The following is a 20,798-nucleotide window of genomic DNA, read 5'->3' as shown; positions in this document are numbered from 1 at the left end:
GGGATGTCACTTAAGCTCATATGTGAGTCAAGGCAGGTGAGCAAATACTTTTGGCAATATAGTGTATTTCTGGATTATGTGTCTCACAGTGACATGCACCTACTTTGACAATTTCAGACCAATGACTTCTAAGTGGGAGAAACTACAAAATAGCAGGGTGTTCAAATACATATTTCACTGTATAATGAAAATTAAACCTCGCATCTATATATGAAAATGTAATCAGTGCCGATTGTGTCATTTCTCCACTGTTTAATATGTTGGTTTAACGAACCCGGCCTCTACCCAGGTATGTACCTAGCCTGGCCTGTGGTGGTATGTTGCCTTTTAGCCATTTTACAGGAAGTGCAAGAACAGGGAATGTCTATGCCTTTACATCAAGTGGATTCTTCTGCATGCGTATGGAACAGCTGGAGATTGACATTGACAAGCTGGATTATAACATGTTTGAGTAACTTGTTCATTCAAAATACCTGGTGGGATACAGTAACTGATCAGATTTTGATGTTTTGGTCACATTTTATTGACATATAAAGACCCTTGAAACCACAATGAGCATGAGATGGGTGTTATAGAAAGTAATTTATTACACAAACCAAAGCTAGTTTACAAATAGATTCCAGTCATGTGCGTGTGTATAGTCTAGTATGAACAAACCCCTTTTCATATTTACAGACTTTGCATACAGCATGTTTTTTATTTTCTGTTCCTTTGTTTACTGCTTCAGCATTCGAAAAATCAGGAATTAAAAATCAAGAGTAAAATCTAACAAAAAAAAGAAAAATGATTTGTAAATCATCAGAACAATACCGGTAAAGCGCCAAGAAGGGGAAAAAAAAAAAAACAACTTAAGCAACATGAGTGATTCCCTAGACTTCCACCTCCTATTTTCTTAAATACTGATAGACATGTTTATGACTTAAAAAAAATAAGGGGGGGGGGTTGGAAATAAAATTATAATTCAACACAAGACTGGTTTCAGGAACAGGCTCCACCCAGTAGGCCAGGAAGAAGAACAGGAGGGTATAATGCTGCCAAGAGACCCTGAATCTGCCAGTTAAAAACACAAATAACCTTGTTGATTAAGCCAAATAAAGACTGGCCACACCTCTTTTCAGAAAAGGTCCTAAAAAATAAAATAAAATAGACTGCAGACGGTTAACTCTTTAACTGCACAGACACTTAAGATGGCATTAACAAGATCCATCTGGCTGGCCAACCCAACAACGCTGACGCTCCCATATAAAATATTACAGATAAACATTTTTTTTTTGCTTTTTATTACACATCGTTTTCCACTGTGCTAAAAAAAACAAAAAACAAAAATGGAAGCGGTTTACCAATCTAAGTCAAACATGTTAATGACCGTCCATCAGAGGCACCTTACTTCCTCTCGAAAATGAATTGTCATTTTACGGTCAACCTTTTTACATGCCAACACACAAGGATTTCAGTGTTCATCCCAAAACAGAGAATCAGTTTTTTGTGCATGTAAACAATATAACCCACCCACCCTCCCTCCCTCGCCTTGTTCTTTGTCCTGGTCTAAAAGTCAGGGCAAGGTGAGCACCAGCAGTCAGCTAAGTGGAACAGGAAGGGATTGAAGCCGGTCAGGCCCCCGCTATGCAGGGCAGGAAGCCACCTTTGTTGTCCATCGGGACAAGGTTTTCTCTGCCACTTCCACTGATTCAGGCGAACAGATTTAAATGTAAAAAGAGCATGCAAATAATGGCTGAATACATTCTCTAAGTAAATACACCAGGAGCAGTAAAGGCCAGCATGTGTTTACTTGCGATGCATGGCCACAAGTAATTTTCCAGTGATCTTCTGGACGTTGCCAACAGCTTGAAACAACACAGTCAGCATGGAGCTTGCTTTTTTTTTTTTGGGATGAAGCATGTATTAACAGGTCACCTGTAGATTATCCTAGCCAGGCTAAACCTCAAAGTGTTTGTCTCAGAGTCTATGAGCACAGGATTAGACCCAGTGAGAGAATCAAGCAACAGAGGTATGAGCATGGGAGCACGCTAGGTTAAACTAGCCAGTCTGCTCATTTGGTATCTTACAGAAAGATCTGGGATAGTCCTGTTGACAGCTAATGTTCACTGGTGTTATACCCAGTTCAAGTAATTTTGTCACTGCATTCAAAAAGCAAATTGAGAACTACTGCTCTGGTTTGCTGCCTGCATCATCTGAAATCTTTGGGGCGATCCAATTTCAGCCCTAAATCCAAACTAAAACCTGAATATTCGTCTCCTAGTAAATAATTTAACTCCAGTCTGCTTAAAAACCAAGTTTAACCAGTCTGACAGTGGACTGGGATTTCTCAATCAGTGTCAGTGGCTTGCAAAACAGAAAAAAAAGACCAAATATAACCAACTCTTGGCTGGTAGCTGGTGTTAATCTCCCGCCCCAATGAAACACACACAGGTGAAGAGCCCGATGCTTTACAGCGGTAGTCAGTTCCTTTGCTCCCTCCTTCCTAAACCCAAGTCCTAGGGTAAATAGAGTCCAACAAACAGCCAGTTTACAGCGGTAGTCATGTACTGCAGTCTTTATTTCCCCTTCCCTCCCTGTCTTTCTAGTAATCCCTCCTTCCCCACTGAGCCCTATCCCTGGGTGTAACAGCCCAGGACGAAAACAGTCCAAATATGTCTGCCCTTTTACAGCAGTGCACATTTATTGCTCTTCTTCCCACGACGGGCCTGGAGCGCTGCCCTGGTGGCCATCTCGAAAACCTCCCGTACTCCATCCTTAGTTTTTGCAGAGCACTCCATGTAACCAAAAGCTGCAATGCGCCCTGCCATGTCCCGGCCTTCTTCCGACTTTACCGGCTCCTGTTGAATGAAGAGACAAATCAGGAATTTAGGAATAAAACACATTTACTGTAAAAGTTGATGAAAGACACAGTTCTTTGCCTCTTCCAAAGCAAAATGACTTTGTTAATCTCATCTTCAATTTAGGGCCAACTGTGTACGTTATTCGCAAATATTTCATAAACACGTCTACGCACCAATTAGGACAACAATACAACAATCTGACAGTTCAACAAAAAGGAATGATAAGATCACGTTCAATACCCGTCTAATAAACATCACACTGAATGCTCCAATCTTGTGGGGGGAAAAAAAATTCGAAACCTATTAAATATTAATTAAGTTCAGACAGTTTTTAAAGAGGATATTTTAAAGACGAACTTTTAAAAAAAAAGAAGTTTTAATTTCACTAAAAATCTCACATGCATATTTAGGATATGATTATTAGATTTTCAACTAATTTTACCTCAGAAGATTCAGAGACTAAATTCCCACAACAGCCCCAAGTAAAAATCATACATTTAGTAAATGACATTAAATCAGTCAGAGCATCATTTCAGATGATAATCTAATCCCTACATTAAAGCAATCAAGGGATACCTGTTTCATCTTGGCCAGCTCTCGGCGTGTGTGCTCGTCATTACGTAGATCTTTCTTGTTTCCTACCAGGATGATGGGGACATTTGGGCAGAAGTGTTTGACCTCCGGGGTCCACTTTTCAGGAATGTTTTCTGAGAGAAAGAAATGGATTATTGACTCATAGCAAGACTGATCAATGAGGGAAGATGTACTCTAGATGGACAATTAAACAAAACCCTCAATAATGTGACCGCTTTTGTATAAATTAGCTTTTCAACAGATATTAGATTTACTAAATTTTCTGATTTGCCAATTAAAAACCTGTTGGGTACTAACTAATGTGTGCAAAACAAGAGAAGGCATGTTGTTATAAGAGAAAAAAGAAGAACATGACTCATGTTACAGCTGAAAAATGTGAAAGCTAAACATTTTATTTGAGGGTTTGCCAAATATTCCTTTTCAAAAAGTTTTAAAAGTCACAGCTTGATGATCTTGATCGACAAAAAAATATCACACTGCAATAATAGGAAAGTGCTTTGGAAAAATAGAAGTGTTGAGTTTTATGTTACACTTAAACACTTATGTGGCTCTGTGGTTTATAATCACCTAAGCTGTCAGGGCTGTCTATGGAGAAACACATGAGGATGACGTCAGTGTCTGGGTAGGAGAGGGGTCTCAGCCTGTCGTAGTCCTCCTGACCTGCTGTGTCCCAGAGAGCCAACTCCACCTGAGGAAAACATCAACATGAAACCAAAGCTACTTTTTTAAAGAAGATGAAACAAGTAAAAACAGGATGGAATGGATCTGAGGTACTCTGTGTTAAAACATTGACTGCATTTCTGCTTAGAAGAGACATGATTAATCAACATGTTTATAACATTCTGACCCACATGAAGTGGTGTGTGTCTCATTCTTTAAAGGAAAGGGTTAAAAATTAACTGGCCACTGAAGACTCAGTCAAAGCTCCCCAGAATGAGGTCAGAACTTTGTGAATGGAGAGGCTTGGCAGTCAGTTATCCCTCAGGAAAAAAAGCACTCAGTTAGGTTAATGGATGAGAATGTCCTACCTGCTTGCCGTCCACCTCGATGTCAGCAACATAGTTTTCAAACACTGTGGGAACATAGACTTCAGGGAACTGATCCTTGCTGAAGACTATAAGAAGGCAGGTCTTCCCACAAGCTCCATCTCCAACTATCACCAGCTTCTTACGGATGGCTGCCATCCCTGGAGAAGGAGGATTAGGAGAGGTTCAACAACAAGAAGGTAAAAGAAAGAAGAAAAAAAAAAAGATAAGTTTCATGTTTGCAACTTGAGGCATGTAGCATTGCAGACCTTCAACGTGCAGAAGTAAAATGCAACACCATGTTCATGGTCAGCCTTGGGTACAGGGGTCCTGAGCTACAAGGAAATAAATCTTAGATATTTAGGTTCTAATAATACCACCCTGTGAGTGTTTCAGACTACTTCATGATATCGACAATAGTGAACTATTGCTTTTAAATAAATTGATTACATTAAATTAAAGACTTTGGTTGTTATGTGCAGCTATAAGTTATAAAATACATTTGAATTGTAGATTGATGAACATAGCTCTAGATCTTTCTATATCAGGAGCTTCCTGTTTCAACACTTAACATTAACAGCACAGTGCAGAAAAATATGTCAGTAAATCACATTTATCCGAGACTCCAGTTATTGAGGATAGCGACAAACTCAAATATGTGGGCAGATAAAGGAGTTAAAGGAAGACAGAGCAAAAAGAGACACAGCCTCTAGCTAGCAGTAACTCTCCTCTGACCAAACAAATATGCCATTGATGGGTGTTATTCACAAGGCATAAATATTAAACTGTCAAGACCTATTTTTATAAAAAGCATGTCAATCTAGGCTAATACACTGGTGTCATTCTGCTTTTTCATCCTTAGATGAATAAAGGTGTAAAAAAAAAAAAAAAACACTGACTCAACAGCTAACAGTGGTCAGATCTGATGCGGTAGCCAGTGAAATGTCTAGTCTTTGTTAATGCCCGACAAAGGAAACAAGCCCTAGAGAAATATTCAATAACCTGGAAAGGATATCCAGGTTAAGAACCCAAAATGCTAACAGTACACTTAGTCTTTCCTTATGAAGTCAGAGGAGATTTCATCTCCGAAGCACCAAAGCTCAGTGAGGTGCTGCATGTGTCCTACAATGGTTCATGAATAGTCTTAAGTAGGACAGCAGTGCCAAAACATGAGATCATTCCCTTTATGACTGAGCATACAAAGAAAAGAAAGTGGGGACAGCTGTAGCCTAGAGGTGGGTCTATGGTCAAGGTTTGAATAAAAGAGCCAGTGGGTCAAGAGACGTGTGACCTGCTTTTAACAGAGGCTGTTCAGGTGTCGTCCATGAGCAGGAGTCTTAACACTGACACTGTCCATCAGCTCATGTTTCTAACGGAGAGGGGAGTTTTTATTTGGTGTATAAATTTTACACGCTCGCCCAGGACATCGATACAAAAATATCTAAATGCTAAAGAAAATAAAAGCCACCAAAAGCAGTGAAACCTGATGACAGGAAAAAGGACATTTTACAATTATGTAAGACTATGAACAGCAGTCAAATGTTGGGGAAAGGTTTTTGACAAACATTGGGGCTAAATATATATCACCACGTCAGATGTGACTCCAAACTACATTTCCAATCAGAAAAATATGACTGTAACCTTTTTAAAATGGATTATGTCTAACAGAAAGGACAGAGAAATAAAATGATTCAAAGTTTATCAAAATAAATCCCCAAAACAAGTCAATGATACAATCAACAATTTTAACAAGTAGCCATCACTCCAAACCCACTAAAGTTAATAATAAGTTATTTTAAAACACAGATGTCTGGGGTGTTGAAGAGTTGTTAGGTGCAACTTTTCAATATGCATTACTGCCTGGTATGACATAGCTGTCGGCATGTTACAGAAGAATCTATCGTTTACAAGATGATTCATCATCTCGTCCTTCACACAACATGAGGTTGCTTTTACAGGCAACCGGCAGGAAATACACCACAGTCCTCAGCCAGACAGAAAGTTTGCAGGTGTTTTTCTTGTGGGGGGAGTATATCAGATGCCCAACATGCAATAAAATTACTGAATTACATTTAATATCGTACGTGTGAAAAAAAAAGATAAGGAAAATGTCTATTTTTTTTAAAAGGGGGTTTGCAGGATGTCAATTGCACTAAAACACATGCAGTTTGTGAAAGCTTAAACAATACTTTTGATGAAATACTTTGTTCCAGAAAGTAAACACAGTTCCTCTTTTTTCTGTATATCTGCAATATCCAAGTATAATAAGTATTTATTTAATATTTTTAATATTAAATAGATACTGGATTTGTAGATGTAACAAATATATGGGAGAGAACAAATCTTATTAGAAATGATAAAGTACATGTGATCAAAAGCTAGGATATCAAGGCATGTCAACACAGCAAAAATGTTTCTCATGTCTTAGAATATTTCAAATAACAAAAACAAATTTACATCCAATACATCATCCCCTAACTAATTACCAAAACTTTCCAAAGTCAACCTGTGGAATGAAAATCATTGCGTATGACATTGCTGCGCTTTAAATAGAGGTCTATTCTTGGTCTGAGGAAGAGACAACAATCAGAGAATATCCCCGAGAATATGACGTAACCTTTCAATAAGTGGAATTAAGTCAGTGTACAGTATGCATGCTCTGCTTCAGACATTGATGCAGGGCAGTAGCAATAGATAAATTAACAAATATGACAAGTCATCTGGCATCATTAGCTTCCGAAACTGGATTTAAAATTTCCAGTATACTGCATCAGAGAAATTATAATTGGCATAAACGCATACAGTTTGATTTTGTTGTACTATACGTACTGAGGAACGCTTCTGCAAACTAGCTGAATTAATCCACGGTTTGTTAAAGAGGACACTGGTTTTCTTCAGAGGACAGAAGATAAATGTACTCCACAGCATTGAGGTTGATGGCATGAAAAAAAAAAAAACTGCAGTGAAACCAGCACACACCCACCCGTCATAGATGCCACTAAACACCATGGTTCTATTCAAATAGTGAACATATTATTCATTGGCAAGATCAACCAGCATATCATGGTAACTAGTGCAAGTGTGGGTTCATTTAACTTTGAAACAAAAGATATGCCCCAAATCAACAACAGTGCAATAACAAATAATTACTAAAATGCACACAAAGCTTTAATATATTCACAATGCCAGTTGCAGATATAAACAGAAAGGGGAAGCAAAGACTGCAGCCATTTATAGTCTTTCCTTTTAGAGTTAAGATATGCAAGTAGCCAGAGCTTCAACGCAGTATTAATTAATAGGAATAATTATGAAAAACCATGAAGGATGTCATTATCACAGCGTCCTAAAGCCTAAAGTGAATAAAACATGTATAGCTGACATCTGCTGATGAAGGGCAGCAAATCACTACATGCAAGGCATGGAAAATAAAAACAGCATCTGTGCATAGAAAGAAAGCAACCAGTGTTAAAATAAACTTTTTTTTCCTCCCTTAAACGGCATGCCACTGGGTGGGTCACCAGAAAGATGGCGTCATCACAGAGGCAACAGATGGCTAGTGTGTCCGCAGTGGAAGAATGGGTGGGTGGCCCCGACATAGACTAAACTACACAACTCAATACAGTCCATAGATTATTCATTAACATTTGAACTACTTATAATTAATACTTAAAATATCGAATAAACTTGATTTAATAAAGATGTGGTGCATAATCACAACTGAGCCCCAAAATCTACAAAAAAAAGGTTTAATACGAGAATGTAAGTAACTTTACTGTTAGTCCAATTGTATCGTAAACACCGTACAAATGGGGATAAAAAACATGACTAAAGGACGAGCGATTAAGAGATAAGAAGCCCTCTGATTAGCAGAGGTAAGTACGGAAAAAAGGACCTCATTGTTTGGTTACGGCTCGCCAATCTAGGCCAGTCTTTCAGGCTCAGTTTTAAAACCCGACAAATCCTTCATCAGTTCCAATTTGAACTCCCAGGACTGGAGATTGCAGGCAAAATAAACTTAAACACTGTTAATTTCTTAACTAGTAAGACATCCGTCTATTTTTTCCCCCCAACAAGTAATGTGGCAAAGTGCGGAAGAAGCAAAGAAACCGAGGTCGGACAGTGGGGGGAGCTAACTTAGCTACAGTAAGCTAACCGAGCTAGCCTTTAGCCTTGGCCTCCGAAATCCAAGGACAACTTTCAAAAATTAAGTCGTCAACTTTTAAACAAAGCAACACGAAACAAGTTCCTTCTCTGTGTCTTTTTGTGGCATATTAAGTAGTTTACCTTCAGTTTACGTGTCGAGCGGTCGGGTTTTTCAGTATTTGTCGAAGCTAAGCGGCTTTACAGTCAGCCCCAGTCGTTCGCTGCTTCCTCCTCTTTCTGCCCGATACAATGAATTAGTTGACGGGAGCGCGCGCCGGCAGGCTAACGCGCTTGGGTTTTGTAGATGGGGGAGGGGTGGCGGGCACGAGCGAAGGAGCCACGCCTGCGCGGGCACGACTGCAAACGAGCACTTCCAGAGAAATATGTAATGTTACTGATTTTAGCTATGAACACTGTTTTCAGGCGTGGCATCTGCTAAACGCTTGTGTAATAACTATCATGATAAACGCTCAACCTCACACCAAAACTCTTACTGTCACCATGAATAAAACTTTTTTACTGGAAGGTTTTGAAACTATATTATTTTGGACCCTCTAAATTCACATAGTCCTTTTAATTTGAACGTCTAGCAAAGAGCAGGAATGTTTTTAGTTTTTTACTGGCATCATACTATTTTCAAAGTACACAGGGCCAAATTAAAGTTTAGGACAAATTAAGCTCCCCTGCCTGTGATTTGGAATCTAAGCTTCTTGCGCCATCTAGCGGTTATGTAAGGAAGTATACACATTTAAGTTTATTGTGAGTTTTTTTTTTGTTTCATTTGATATTTTATTGCAGTATTTTTTACTTCAGAATTTGCTTTGATGCCTTTTGTTCTAAATATTTTACGGATAATGTTTTTTTCTGAGGTAATAACGTGTTTTCTTTTACAGAAAGACACATAATCCTATTTTCTTTTTTAAAACATTGCATATATGTATATTTACATTACACACATATCTACATTAGCAGAGTTTAATTTCAAAAACCTTGCAAACATCTTGTGGTGAGACCGAGCATTTTTATTCAAATGATTATTGAGCATCATATGAACGTCGAAGACCTTTAGGGAATATATATCGAAAACTCCCAGCACAACCGCAAACATTGATGCCCCAAATATAAATGAACCAACATGTTAACCCAAATGATCATATTCTATGTATTATAAGGTGTGACTTTAATATAGCCATCAAAAATCTGAAAGGGAAAAAAAAAGAGTTAGGGCTTTATGGAAGTTTTGGAAAGAAACCATTTAAACCCTCCAACATGTAACAGCGAGGTCCAGGATGGTTTGACACCAAGGTCTGCAGCTTTGGGGTGACAGATGACTGCTGGATAACTGGACTTTGTATGATCATAAGGTAATTTAAGAAGTGTACATATCAGGGGTCTGCAGCCTTTATAATCCAAACGGCCATTGTTATGTTCAGCCCAATAAAACTTATTTAGAGTCACAAACATATATAACTTATATTTAATGAATACCTAACAAAGATTTGACCTTGTTTTTTTAAAATCATCACAGTGCCATTTTAAATTTTAGGGTTTATGATTAAAAAAAATGGAAAAGAGGCTAAATACATTCCAACTTAAAAAGATAAATAAATAAATATATATATATATATATATATATATATATATATATATATATATATATATATATATATATATATATGTATATCTGACATATTAATAGGCTTTTTTTTTTTTTTTTTTTAGAAATTCAATGCAATTAGTGAATGGAGAAAATACTAACCAGCATATTAGCCACGTTTGTAACTAAATATAAATAAATATTAGCTGCATTTTCATCATTTTTTAAGCCAAAGTGATGAGTAGCCATTGCTGAGAGTCTAAAGAGCTACAAGTTGCAGACCCCTGGTATTATAACCTCAAGAAATAAGAGAATAAGTAAAAATAAGTCTTTTTACAAAAGCAAATGACCCATAGTGGTGATCAGCTCTATTTAAATGGCAGATGAAGAGCCACATTTACAGAGACAGCATTGAAAAGAAGTAATTTTTTTATCAGAATAGTTTCTTCTTAAAATAATATGCATTGTTTGTCTTCTATTTAATATCCTTAAATAAAGTCCCCTGAGCTCACCTTCAGAGATCCTTTTTTTCCAAACAAACAGAACTCTGAGGTTTTTTGGCAAATTTTGTTAAACAAAATAGCATCTTGAAGATCTATGGAACATAGCATAGAGATCAAGAGAAAGCATAGAGAATGGGGAAGTTTAAAGCAAATTGCAACTTGAAATTTTAACACGACAGAAAAAACAACAAAGGAACAGTCATCAGTCTAAAGGGACAAACCAGGCAAGGAGAATATCGGTCAAAGCAGATATAAGCATCTCTGGCAGAACTACAGAGATCCAAATTGAAAGCTTAAAGAAAGAGTTGCATAGAGACAGATGCTGAAGGGATTTTCATAAATAGGTCCTGTTTGCAGCTTCAAAGAATAGACAGAGTGCAGGAAGAACGGAAATAAGGATAGATTGGAATTAAAATAAAAAAATTTTAGCTGAGTGCAAAACATATTTGGTGGACCAACTAAAAATGTAGTTCATTCAATGTAGTGGCAGCATTATGATGTGTGAATGTCTAAATACAGGACAGGGAGAAAAGTTTTTAGAGGCTGTGAGGGATCTGAGAATGGAGCTGAAGTTTACGCTTTAGCATTAACAGAACCCCAAACATGCAGCCAGAAGTGTCCACTGTCAGAGAACTATCAGTTTTATTCCCACAGATCCAGGTGAGCAATTATGACGAAACCATACCAGAAACGACTTACAATCCTGTTTTTATTCATTTTGAGGTGAAGCATTGAAGAACTGAAACACAGACATTTATGCACCTGACAAAATTAGATGAGAGAAAAAGAGTGAAAGCGAGAAGGAGCAGGTTTATGGAGAATAAAAAACAAATCTGACCTGTCCAGGCTGTTCAGGAAATATAAGAATCTTTAGATGATACCAGATTCCACGCATGAGTCATAAAGGCCAGTATTATCTGAAAGATTATTATCCAACAGGAAAAAAAAATATTTGAATGATGGCTAAAAAATATGACAACTTCTAGTTTACACATCTACTGAAGCTTTAGTTTTTAAGCCCAGTAGATGCCAAACACACTATACCTCATATCCATTAATACTGTATGTGAAATAATCCAATCATCAGTTTTCTTTAATTCATGCAATCATTTAGGAACACATCAAACAGGCGAGGAAATATTGGGCTGGATTTAGTTTGTTTTTTTGTCTTTTCAGTCAATCTAAAACGGAACCAGGTTGGAGGCTTAAAACCAAGCTAATTAGAATCAGTCTGAAAATTCAGTCTTTATTCATTTCAGGAACAGTTTCACTGAACTGCTGTTCATGTTACAGTACAAACAGAAGGGAACTGGCAGGTAGGTTTAATGAAACACTAAGTTGTTTTCTTTGCATTTGAAAAGTACGCATAAAAAGGTTGCTTTGATGGGAAATAATTGCAACAGGGGAGAGTTTCAAATAAACGTGTCACCAGCTGGAGCTCGAAATACTGCATCCTAAAGGCCCATCTAGGATGTTCCAGACAAGGTCTCATTACTTTGTCAGTTTAAACGCTTATTTATATAAAGCTGTGATTTTGTCCAATTAAAAAGAAGCGAGTAGACATGAAAACATAAGCATTAACCCACCTTTATCCATTCACCAGTTTGGAGCAAATGCTTTTCTTTTTATTCCTGTTCTCCAAACCTCTAAGCTCTCTTTTATTTTTCTAAGAAGTTTTAGATTGTAAAGAAATTTAAAAGAACAATGTAAGTAAACAGAAAAAAAACATTTTATTTTTTATGATTTTATTCATTAGGAGAGAAAAGCTTCCCAAACCAGCCTGGTTCTCTGTGAAAAAGTGTCTCCCTCTGCAAACAAGCATGGTGATAACTGGCAATAGAAGGATTTGTACTTATTCTTTGTGAAATTGTTAATAAAAATCATGCAGGAGGATTTTTGAGCCTTTTTTTTTTTTTTTTTGGAGCTAATTGGAAGTGCATTTTGTTTTTTTTTTCAAAAGATCATCATGTTGCAGCAAAAGCAAATGCACTTAAATTCTGTATCTGATAGTTGGACATTAGCTTCAGAAAAGATTAGAAGCAAAAAGAAATCATACTTCAATTCATTACAGATAGTTGAGCCAAATCTATGACAAATCCCCCCCGATCATACTAAATATTTTCCTGTGTAACAATCTTTTTGTGAAATACGGTTAGTTTTAAACTAGATGTAACGTCTCAAACACAGCTTCCATTAAGCTCCATTCTAAAGAATCCACTGGATATTTAGAAAAGGAATCAAATGTTCTCAATGGTTTGTTCCTGGTTCCTTCATGTCCTGCTAGATGACTAAGGGGTAATTCTGAAGTCCAGACACTCCTGGGAAAGTTTAATCAAAGGTATACATTTTCTCCTTTCACTGAAAATGGTGAAAGTCCAGCAGCATAGAGACAGCTATGAATCAATCTTAGATCTTTGGTGTGACATTTTTCTCTTTTTTTAAACTCTTCATGTTGCCCGACGAGAAATTCCTGAAATAGAACCAGAATTTTGAAAATACAGATCAGATAGTGATCAGGGTGTGACTGGGGAAACTCAACTCTGCTTGGTTAATCACAATTATTTTATGATCTCAAAAGGGAGGGGATTATTTTTATATAACCCTGAAGTAGTTCGGACAGTTCTTCATAAAGAGCACTTAAAAAAAAAACAAAAGAAAAAAAAACAACTTTTGTGCCCAGGTAGGAAATGAATATGGTGGAACACGAGGCTGAAACACAACAAAAGGGTAAACATAATTTTTAACAGGATGCTCCTAAAACAGGAGATTCTTTCTTCAGAACTGCTACCAAATTTTAATTGATCCAATTATTAAAAGTTTCTCTCTTTTTTAATCTATTTTACATATTTTTTTTACAACTCCTAGGCCACCAATGAGAGGCAGAATGATTGGTAATAGAAACCAACATTATACTCATGATAAACCTTACATTCAAAGCTTTATCCTTTAAGGTGGCACGCTAAAACTGGGGTAAGGTTTTTCTTTTATTACGATATAGAATTATACATCCAAGGACAACGCATAAATCAAACTTAAGTGATCACTTCCAATCATTAACTGACCAATTATGTCTTTACTTTTAAAGGACACACAGAACATGGCGCCTCTAAGTAAAGGATTGGTGCCACAATAAAATGACTGCAGGCAAATGAACAGATCTTAAGCTCTGTATGGATTTCATGTTGATATTGATGGCTTGCATTTTGATTTTTTAAAAGGTAACTGTTACACTGATGCGATTTTCTGACAGACTGAATATGAGTCAATGCAACGGTGTGAGTGGCGTTATGCATTTTCAGGCTTTAATGCCAAAAACCTCAAAGAAAAAGAGCAAAACTTTAAACTTAACATTATGGAATCGTAAAACTTGCAGTTATTTATACCAAAAAAGACAGTTTTCTCCACTTGTCTTGTACATCACCTTGTTTTATAAGTAAAACAATGGAATAGCTTCAGATAACCTGCAGAGCTGAACAATTTAAACTGTAACTCCTGAAACAACGTTGCTCTGCAGAAGAGCGAGTGTGACAGCGCCAACACTTCTTTCTAGATCAGAAAAAAAAATCCAACATTTTAATTTCATTTAGAGTTGAACAGAACCAGAAGAAAAATTTAACTTTTTTTTTTTACTGTTCGGGCTAAACAGTGCAGAATAAAAGCCGGTGTAGTCTTCCTTTTCTCTCTGTGGTTCCACAGCACCTTCATCTGGGAGAGAAAACGTTGGATCTGGCACGTCTTCGAGTCTCTAAGTTTGGTGTGGCCGTTCAATAGCAGCATCTTTGCTCAGTTTCAGCAGGTTGGCGACACCTTTTCGCTGTCCGTACATTGCGTCACTTAGCTGGTGGTACATCTGGAACCAACAAACCAGCGTCTTGTGTCACTGGAAAGCATTCTGTCTGCACTCAAAGAAACACCAACTTCAGCGTTCGTCTCTGGTGTTAATCATGTTCTTGTAGCAGAGCAGGCAAAACAACAAATATGGCTGTTCAGAAAAGACAGGGAAAAAGAGATTTGCACAATAGTTCTGAGATATTAGAAAGGTGAAACACATGTAGCAGTGATCGGGGTCCTGCAGGCTGGGACTTGGTCCTAACATACAGATGTATTTTATTTTGAAAGGAGAATAGGGACTAAGTTATTAGTTTGTGAAAATACACTGAGCGTTTGCTCCCAACTGAAAGCACTTCAAAGTCTGAGAGTTTGCGAGAGCACAATTTTATATGTTAACTCATCATAGATGTTGTGTTTAGAGTGAAATATCGACATCTAACCATCGTTACTGAATGTATACTAGTCAGGGGCGCTTGAAGCGCCAGTATACTAGTCTGTGACACCGACCAGAGCGTGCATCTCCATTAACCAGGCTTCATCTTGCTATGATCTGGAGCTTGCGTCCTCAAAGGTGATAATGATGGACTCGGGGTGTTGCACGCCGCCTGAAGATGCTGTCCCAGCGCTCTGTGATGCCGATGACGGGGAGGCGGAGGAGAGGGAAGCACCTGCGGGCCCACCGGATATTCTCAGTGAGGAGGACGAGGCGTCACGCCCACCAGAGAGGAGCGGCTGGGTGTCGGTTCGGACCTCGTCGTCCTCATCATCTTCCTCGTCGTCCATGCTGGGCCAAGCGGACTGGTCCTCCACTCGCTTTAGACGTTCATTCAGAGCTTTCAGGGCCAGTTGTCTGCATTGAAGAAGCAACGGGAAAAAGAATGATTGCTTGAAGCATAATGATCAAAACTGGGCATGGATTAGATTAATAGAAAACAAACATCAAAAACTGATGTAAAGCTGAGGAAAACCCTCATTTCCATAAAAAGCATTTTAAAGTCCCACAGTCTAGCGGAAAGACATTTTTCGAGAGCTTACTTTACATTACATCATTTAGAAAAACAATTCTATAAATAAACAGGTGGGAAAATAAAAAAGTGCCAACTGTATAGACCCTGCATACATGAATTCTGTCCATTGTGGCATTTAGAAGTCTCTCGTTTGGAAAATGGAGAACCATTTGTGTGTTCTTTACTCTCAGTTTACATGCCACTATTCTGTTAAGTTCTCAGAGGTTTGTTAGAGAACAAAGAGCTTCATTAAGAGCAAACAACACTGCAGAAAGGACCGGGAGAAAGAAGCAGGATGCTTTATAGCCATGTTAGCTTATACAACGATATTCTAAGCTTAATACACCTGATGGTTATGTTTAACTTATCAAATACTGCATCTAAAAAGTGGTCTTCCATAAAGAACTTCATATATAAAAGCAACAAATCAATCTGAAGGGATGGCAAAAAAAAAAAAAAAAAAACTAGAAGAGAAAGGCATGTGTTTTTTTGCCTACATGGAAAACACCGTGTAGTCTTAGTTGGCAAAAGACTAGGACTACACAGCATCCCTTTGGTAAAACATGGGGGTGGCAGCATCATGTTGTGGCCATGATTTTCTTTAGCAGGGACAGTGAAGCTTTTTGGAGTTGATAAGAAGATAGATAAAGCTAAATACAAGCAAATACTAGAAATAAAGGTATTAGAGTCAGCAAAAATAACACATTTATAAAACATTATTCAGTCTGTTCTAGTGTTTTCTAACCGGCAGAAATGTTTTCATTTATCCCACATATTGTAATACAGCTAAATGAAATATATAAGCATATTAATGATTTACATTTATCCATTTATGTCACAATATTTTTCAAGTTCAACTATAAAAAACCCCAAAAGAAGCAAAAACAGTTAAATCAGTGGTTGCAAATAGAAAAGGCTACTTTTGAACACCTTTAGCTCAGAGCTCATTTAACACCTTCAATAAAAACTAAATGCTTGAGTGTTTCCAATGGTATTTCAAATGTACTATATCTAAAAGCAGCTTGCAGATGTGCCTCAGGCTGGAAAAAATGGTTTGACAACCTGACAGTAAATGCTGAGAGAGATTTCACAGAAAGCTGTAACTGGAAAAACAGCACAGCTGCAGAACAAAGAAAACCTAAAGAAGCCTTTTATTCCGGACCAGGTGGTTTTTTGAATAACAGAGGGTGTAAAACTGTTTTAAAAATGTGAAATACTCTTGTTTGTCCTTGACTTACCTCCGTCTCTCTGCATCCTGTGGGTCCGTCCCTGGCAGGCTGATAGTAATGGAGGAGGGAGCCCCCACATCATATCTCTTGACCATCTTCCTGCACACCTTTATCTTCACCAAAGCGGCATGCACGAGCCCAGCAAGCAGGCCCACCGCCGGCTGAACCGCCTCAGGGAAGAAACTGGCAAAGGCAAAGTGGTCTGACATGTCCCCGCGGCCCCGGCTGTGTCTCTGGTAGAAGCGCAGGTACACCCAGCCAGACAGAGCACCGTAACTATAGGCAGCTAGCGGGGCACAGGTGTCGAGCAAACCAGACAATCGCAACAAGGCCAGGAGGAGGAGGACCAAAGCTGGAGCAGCTTTGAGTCTCACCTGAAAGCAACAGAAAAACATTTATGGAGAAAGGAGCAGGGAATGAGACTCCTAACAGTTCTATGTCAAAATAAAACACCAGGAATAAACTATTTCTAGCTCGTCAGGGATAAAAAGAAACTAAATTCAGTTTAACATAAACATTTCATAAATACCAACACTTCTTACTTTCATCAAGTCATTTGAAGGGTTTATATTCAAATGTTTCTTTGAGAGGGGAAAGGGAGAGCACCCACAAAATTATCAGTGAAAAGTAGAAAAGTACATTACAAGGAACCTAGAAGACAGTTCAAAGTACATTTTTACCAAAATATCCTCCTGAGGGTCTCAAGAATTTAAAACAAGCCAAAAACGCACTTGCTTATTCCTGACAGTGAAACAAACTTCTAAATAACTTTAATAATTCAGTGCATAAACTTAGGCATGTAGACTTAAATGTTCATTTGCAACATCTATGTATCAACTGCTATGCACATGCTGCAGACACAGGTGAATGGATGAAAGTGTTGATTATCCCCTATTTTGGTTTGTCAGCCAGTGTCTCAATGTATATATAATTGACTAAAAAAACAAAACAAAAAATGCTAAATTCTAATAAACAATTTCTTCCAGCAATGGTTTATGAGAAAATCTGTGAAAATAATCTTTAAAGAAAGTCCAAATCTTTATACAGGACAATGCTCTATAGCATGTGTGGAGTTCTCCACAGTGTGGCTAGGCAGTAAATGACTTAAAGTGTACAGAATAATTACATTTCCCCGATCCTTTACTAAACTAAACCCTAGTGAGAACTTGGGAGGGCCGTTTTTAGATAGGCGATTTATGATGAACAGCTTCCTGGTGGCTGTGGCTAGTGCTGCATAAAAGGTTGATCATGTGTCTGACAAGAGTTCATGAAGGGAAGACTTGTGGTTTTTATTGGACCCCTTTTGGTTACTGTTCAGTTTTTTTTTAAGTGTCAAAATGTTTATCATTAAAATTTGAGTTGTTCGTTTACTATTACTATTCTGATTTAAGTGAGATGCTATTTTATTCCTTTTGTTATAACTCGGCACATCGATAGTTACACAATAATTGCGCACATAAATATTCTGAGGTTTGTTTATATTTTAAAATTGACTTGGATCACAATAAAGTTCAACATTTAAGCTAATCCTTGACAACAAAACTTGCTTAATATTTGTGCACGAGGTGTTAAAATGTGTTGGTCTGAATTGAAGCTTTGATGCTTTTTGCAATAAAGGTTTTGTTGTAACCATTTATCAACAAACTAAAAATGAGTTATGTTTCCAATTCAGCTCTAAAACAATTTTGTGTTGCTTCTTCTGCATTTACAGATCAGATAATTCTGCTCTGTTTTACTTGCAAAGCATTTTACACTCCCTCTAGATACACATTGCCTGTAAAGACACTTTATTGTGACTAACGTTCAGTCTGACCTGTGGAACTCTGAGCACGGTGGTGTCCCCCGTGGTCTGCTTCAGAGCCACCAGGACACCTCCCAAGAAACCCCCGGCTCCATAGATGCGCACGGCAAACAGGTAATCCAGGTCAAAGGTGGCGACGTAGGTGAGGAGGTAGGAGAGGCCTGCAAGGAGTCCTGCAGACACATTTACCACAGCAAAGAAGATCAGCAGCTCCAGAGCACCCCACAATGGCTCCAGGAGGCGCCCACAGGCCATGACTGTCCCCACATTGGCTGCCACGCCCCACACATGCCTCTCCACCAGCCCGTGGGTCGCTAGAGTCCACACCCAGAAGTTAGGCGGAAATAGGTAGCCAGGAGTCACCCCCAGAGCATAGGAGGTGTCAGCAGCCCAGGAGAGCAGGTAGAGGAGGACCACCACAGCACTGATGGTTTTCACCACCACACTGGTGCTGGCAAGGGCAGCCAGGAAGTGCTGCCGTGCAACAGGCAGATAACGATTCATTTTAATATGTTAGGATGAGGATCTTCCTGGAGCAAATAGATCTAAGGAAATTATCTCTTTCTGGTCAAGCAGATGTTTCTGAAGGGTCAACGATGACTAGCAGAACAGGAGAAACCTGCGAGTTCAGACAACTGTAAATTCCAACCTTTCCTGTGAGCATTCATCCAGGCTGAATAAAGCTATTCAGGTTCTGCAATCCTTCATATCAGGGGTTTGCCTTCAAGATAAAGCAAGTTGCATCATAAGTTCGGAGTCAAACACTGGATTATTGAGCAAGCCATCACAGGACAGTCCATCAGGCTAACAAACTTCGCATTACAGCCTGAAGTGTGCGCCAACTGGGCAGCTTTATGGGTTAGCTACCAAGCTAGCAACTTTCACTGAGATACACAAAGATACAAACGATCTCTCAAAACTTTTCGTAATGAACTTGGAGTTAAAAATGTTATTTTTTTAAGCTGAAACAAACCAGCCTTCTATCTTCAGGGATTCTGGTTGTATTAAAAGGTAAACATCGGACTGCTAAGGTTTGGTAAACTGTCAAACTGCGGTGGTTTATCTATAACCGCAACAAAGTTTGAGAATGAGAGTTTCTCTGAAAATGAGAAGAAGTTAGTCAATGAAAACTATTGGCGGTCGAGCAGCAGCCTGGAGCTCCGGTCTTCGGTCCTCTGCTCTCCGTCGCCCCGGTGTTTGCCTGCCGACAGCCCGAGGATTTCCCGTCGTTAGCAACAGGCCCAGAAAACACTGTTAGAGACGCTTCAGTATCTCCGTATTTTCCAATAAACTTCACCGAATGTTATGTCCTTAATCTTCATTTCTGTTTTTTGTTGGTCTTTTGTCCTTAGAAAGAAATTCTGCCAGGGTAAAATGGTGTTGTTTAATCAGACACCTTCGCTTTCCAGCCATTTACCAGCGTCATCAGCAGTGGATGTGGAAACGTCACGTAACTGCCTCAGACCAATGCATGCTGGGTAATTGAGTTATCTGGCCTACTACACACTCTTCTTCTTCTTCTTTGTGAAATTGGCGGACTGCAAAGAACTTACAGGTGCATACCGCACCCTACTGTACATGAGTGTGTAGATCTATAGTTCTACCTACTATATTCATTTTTTATTTTTGTGTTATATATATAAAAAAAAAAATGCTTTATAAATAACCTAATTGTTCATCCCTATCTCCATCCGTCTCTACAATTCCTTTAATACTCCATTCTCTCCCTTTTTCCATAATTAATATCCTCATCATCTCTCTTTCAGTTGCACATTTAATGCAATCCATCAAAACATGATCCACATTTTCTTTTCTTTAACAACCCTCACAAGTATCATTATTTCTCTTCCCTAGTATAAACAAAAACATGTTTACACTATGGCAGAAATTAATAATAAATCAATCTTTGCTCGTAATTGGCTGGAACAAGATGTTTGGTCTGTGATGCATTTATTGAATAATGGAGGAATTATGAAGACTTTAGTAATAAATATAACCTGCAAATAACTAAAAGTGAATTAATAAATTATTAGAGCAATTCCCCCAAATATTTTATGCACAGCTAAAGGTTTTTATGAAAACCTTCTTTACAGAACCCCATGTGCTATGGGGACTTCTGATTAATGGGCACAGTATTACAGATAATAAACTAAAAAACTCAAAATTTGGGGAATGCTTTACTAGTTCTTTGTTTCCCTTTGCATCAAACTCAAATTCTATATTTCTTC

General features: G+C 38.2%; 2 protein-coding genes across 2 annotated transcripts; both read right to left on the bottom strand.

Annotated features, from left to right (window-relative positions):
• Nucleotides 1-563: 563 nt before the first annotated feature.
• rhoab (ras homolog gene family, member Ab) lies at nucleotides 564-8,900 on the bottom strand. Its single transcript, XM_038293852.1, has 5 exons — nucleotides 8,744-8,900; nucleotides 4,463-4,620; nucleotides 4,002-4,122; nucleotides 3,417-3,547; nucleotides 564-2,837 (listed from the first exon to the last, which is right to left on the bottom strand). The coding sequence occupies exons 2-5, from the start codon at nucleotides 4,616-4,618 to the stop codon at nucleotides 2,664-2,666; spliced, it is 582 nt and encodes a 193-aa protein (XP_038149780.1). The 5' UTR covers nucleotides 4,619-4,620; nucleotides 8,744-8,900; the 3' UTR covers nucleotides 564-2,663.
• A 5,078-nt stretch (nucleotides 8,901-13,978) lies between these two features.
• Nucleotides 13,979-20,029, bottom strand: tmem115 (transmembrane protein 115). The gene is made up of 3 exons (XM_038293851.1): nucleotides 18,583-20,029; nucleotides 16,779-17,143; nucleotides 13,979-15,383 (listed from the first exon to the last, which is right to left on the bottom strand). Exons 1-3 carry the CDS (start codon nucleotides 19,072-19,074, stop codon nucleotides 15,077-15,079), a joined length of 1,164 nt encoding a protein of 387 aa, XP_038149779.1. The 5' UTR covers nucleotides 19,075-20,029; the 3' UTR covers nucleotides 13,979-15,076.
• Nucleotides 20,030-20,798: the final 769 nt, after the last annotated feature.

The sequence above is a fragment of the Cyprinodon tularosa genome, unplaced genomic scaffold, assembly GCF_016077235.1.
Source record: "Cyprinodon tularosa strain WSP-4 unplaced genomic scaffold, ASM1607723v1 ctg330, whole genome shotgun sequence".
Taxonomy (NCBI): domain Eukaryota; kingdom Metazoa; phylum Chordata; class Actinopteri; order Cyprinodontiformes; family Cyprinodontidae; genus Cyprinodon; species Cyprinodon tularosa.
Note: the sequence above shows the minus strand (reverse complement) of the source record. Positions and strands in the feature narration are given on the sequence as shown.

Excerpts from the sequence above, each read along its gene's own strand:
- rhoab (XM_038293852.1), bottom strand. The coding sequence starts at position 4,618 with ATGGCAGCCATCCGTAAGAAGCTGGTGATAGTTGGAGATGGAGCTTGT. Across the intron at positions 4,123-4,462 it reads TCGAGGTGGACGGCAAGCAG|GTGGAGTTGGCTCTCTGGGA; the intron begins GTAGGACATTCT and ends TGTTTTCCTCAG. Across the intron at positions 3,548-4,001 it reads AGACAGCCCTGACAGCTTAG|AAAACATTCCTGAAAAGTGG; the intron begins GTGATTATAAAC and ends TCTTTCTCTCAG.
- tmem115 (XM_038293851.1), bottom strand. The coding sequence starts at position 19,074 with ATGAATCGTTATCTGCCTGTTGCACGGCAGCACTTCCTGGCTGCCCTT. Across the intron at positions 17,144-18,582 it reads CCGTGCTCAGAGTTCCACAG|GTGAGACTCAAAGCTGCTCC; the intron begins GTCAGACTGAAC and ends TGTTGCTTTCAG. Across the intron at positions 15,384-16,778 it reads CAGGATGCAGAGAGACGGAG|ACAACTGGCCCTGAAAGCTC; the intron begins GTAAGTCAAGGA and ends TCTTCAATGCAG.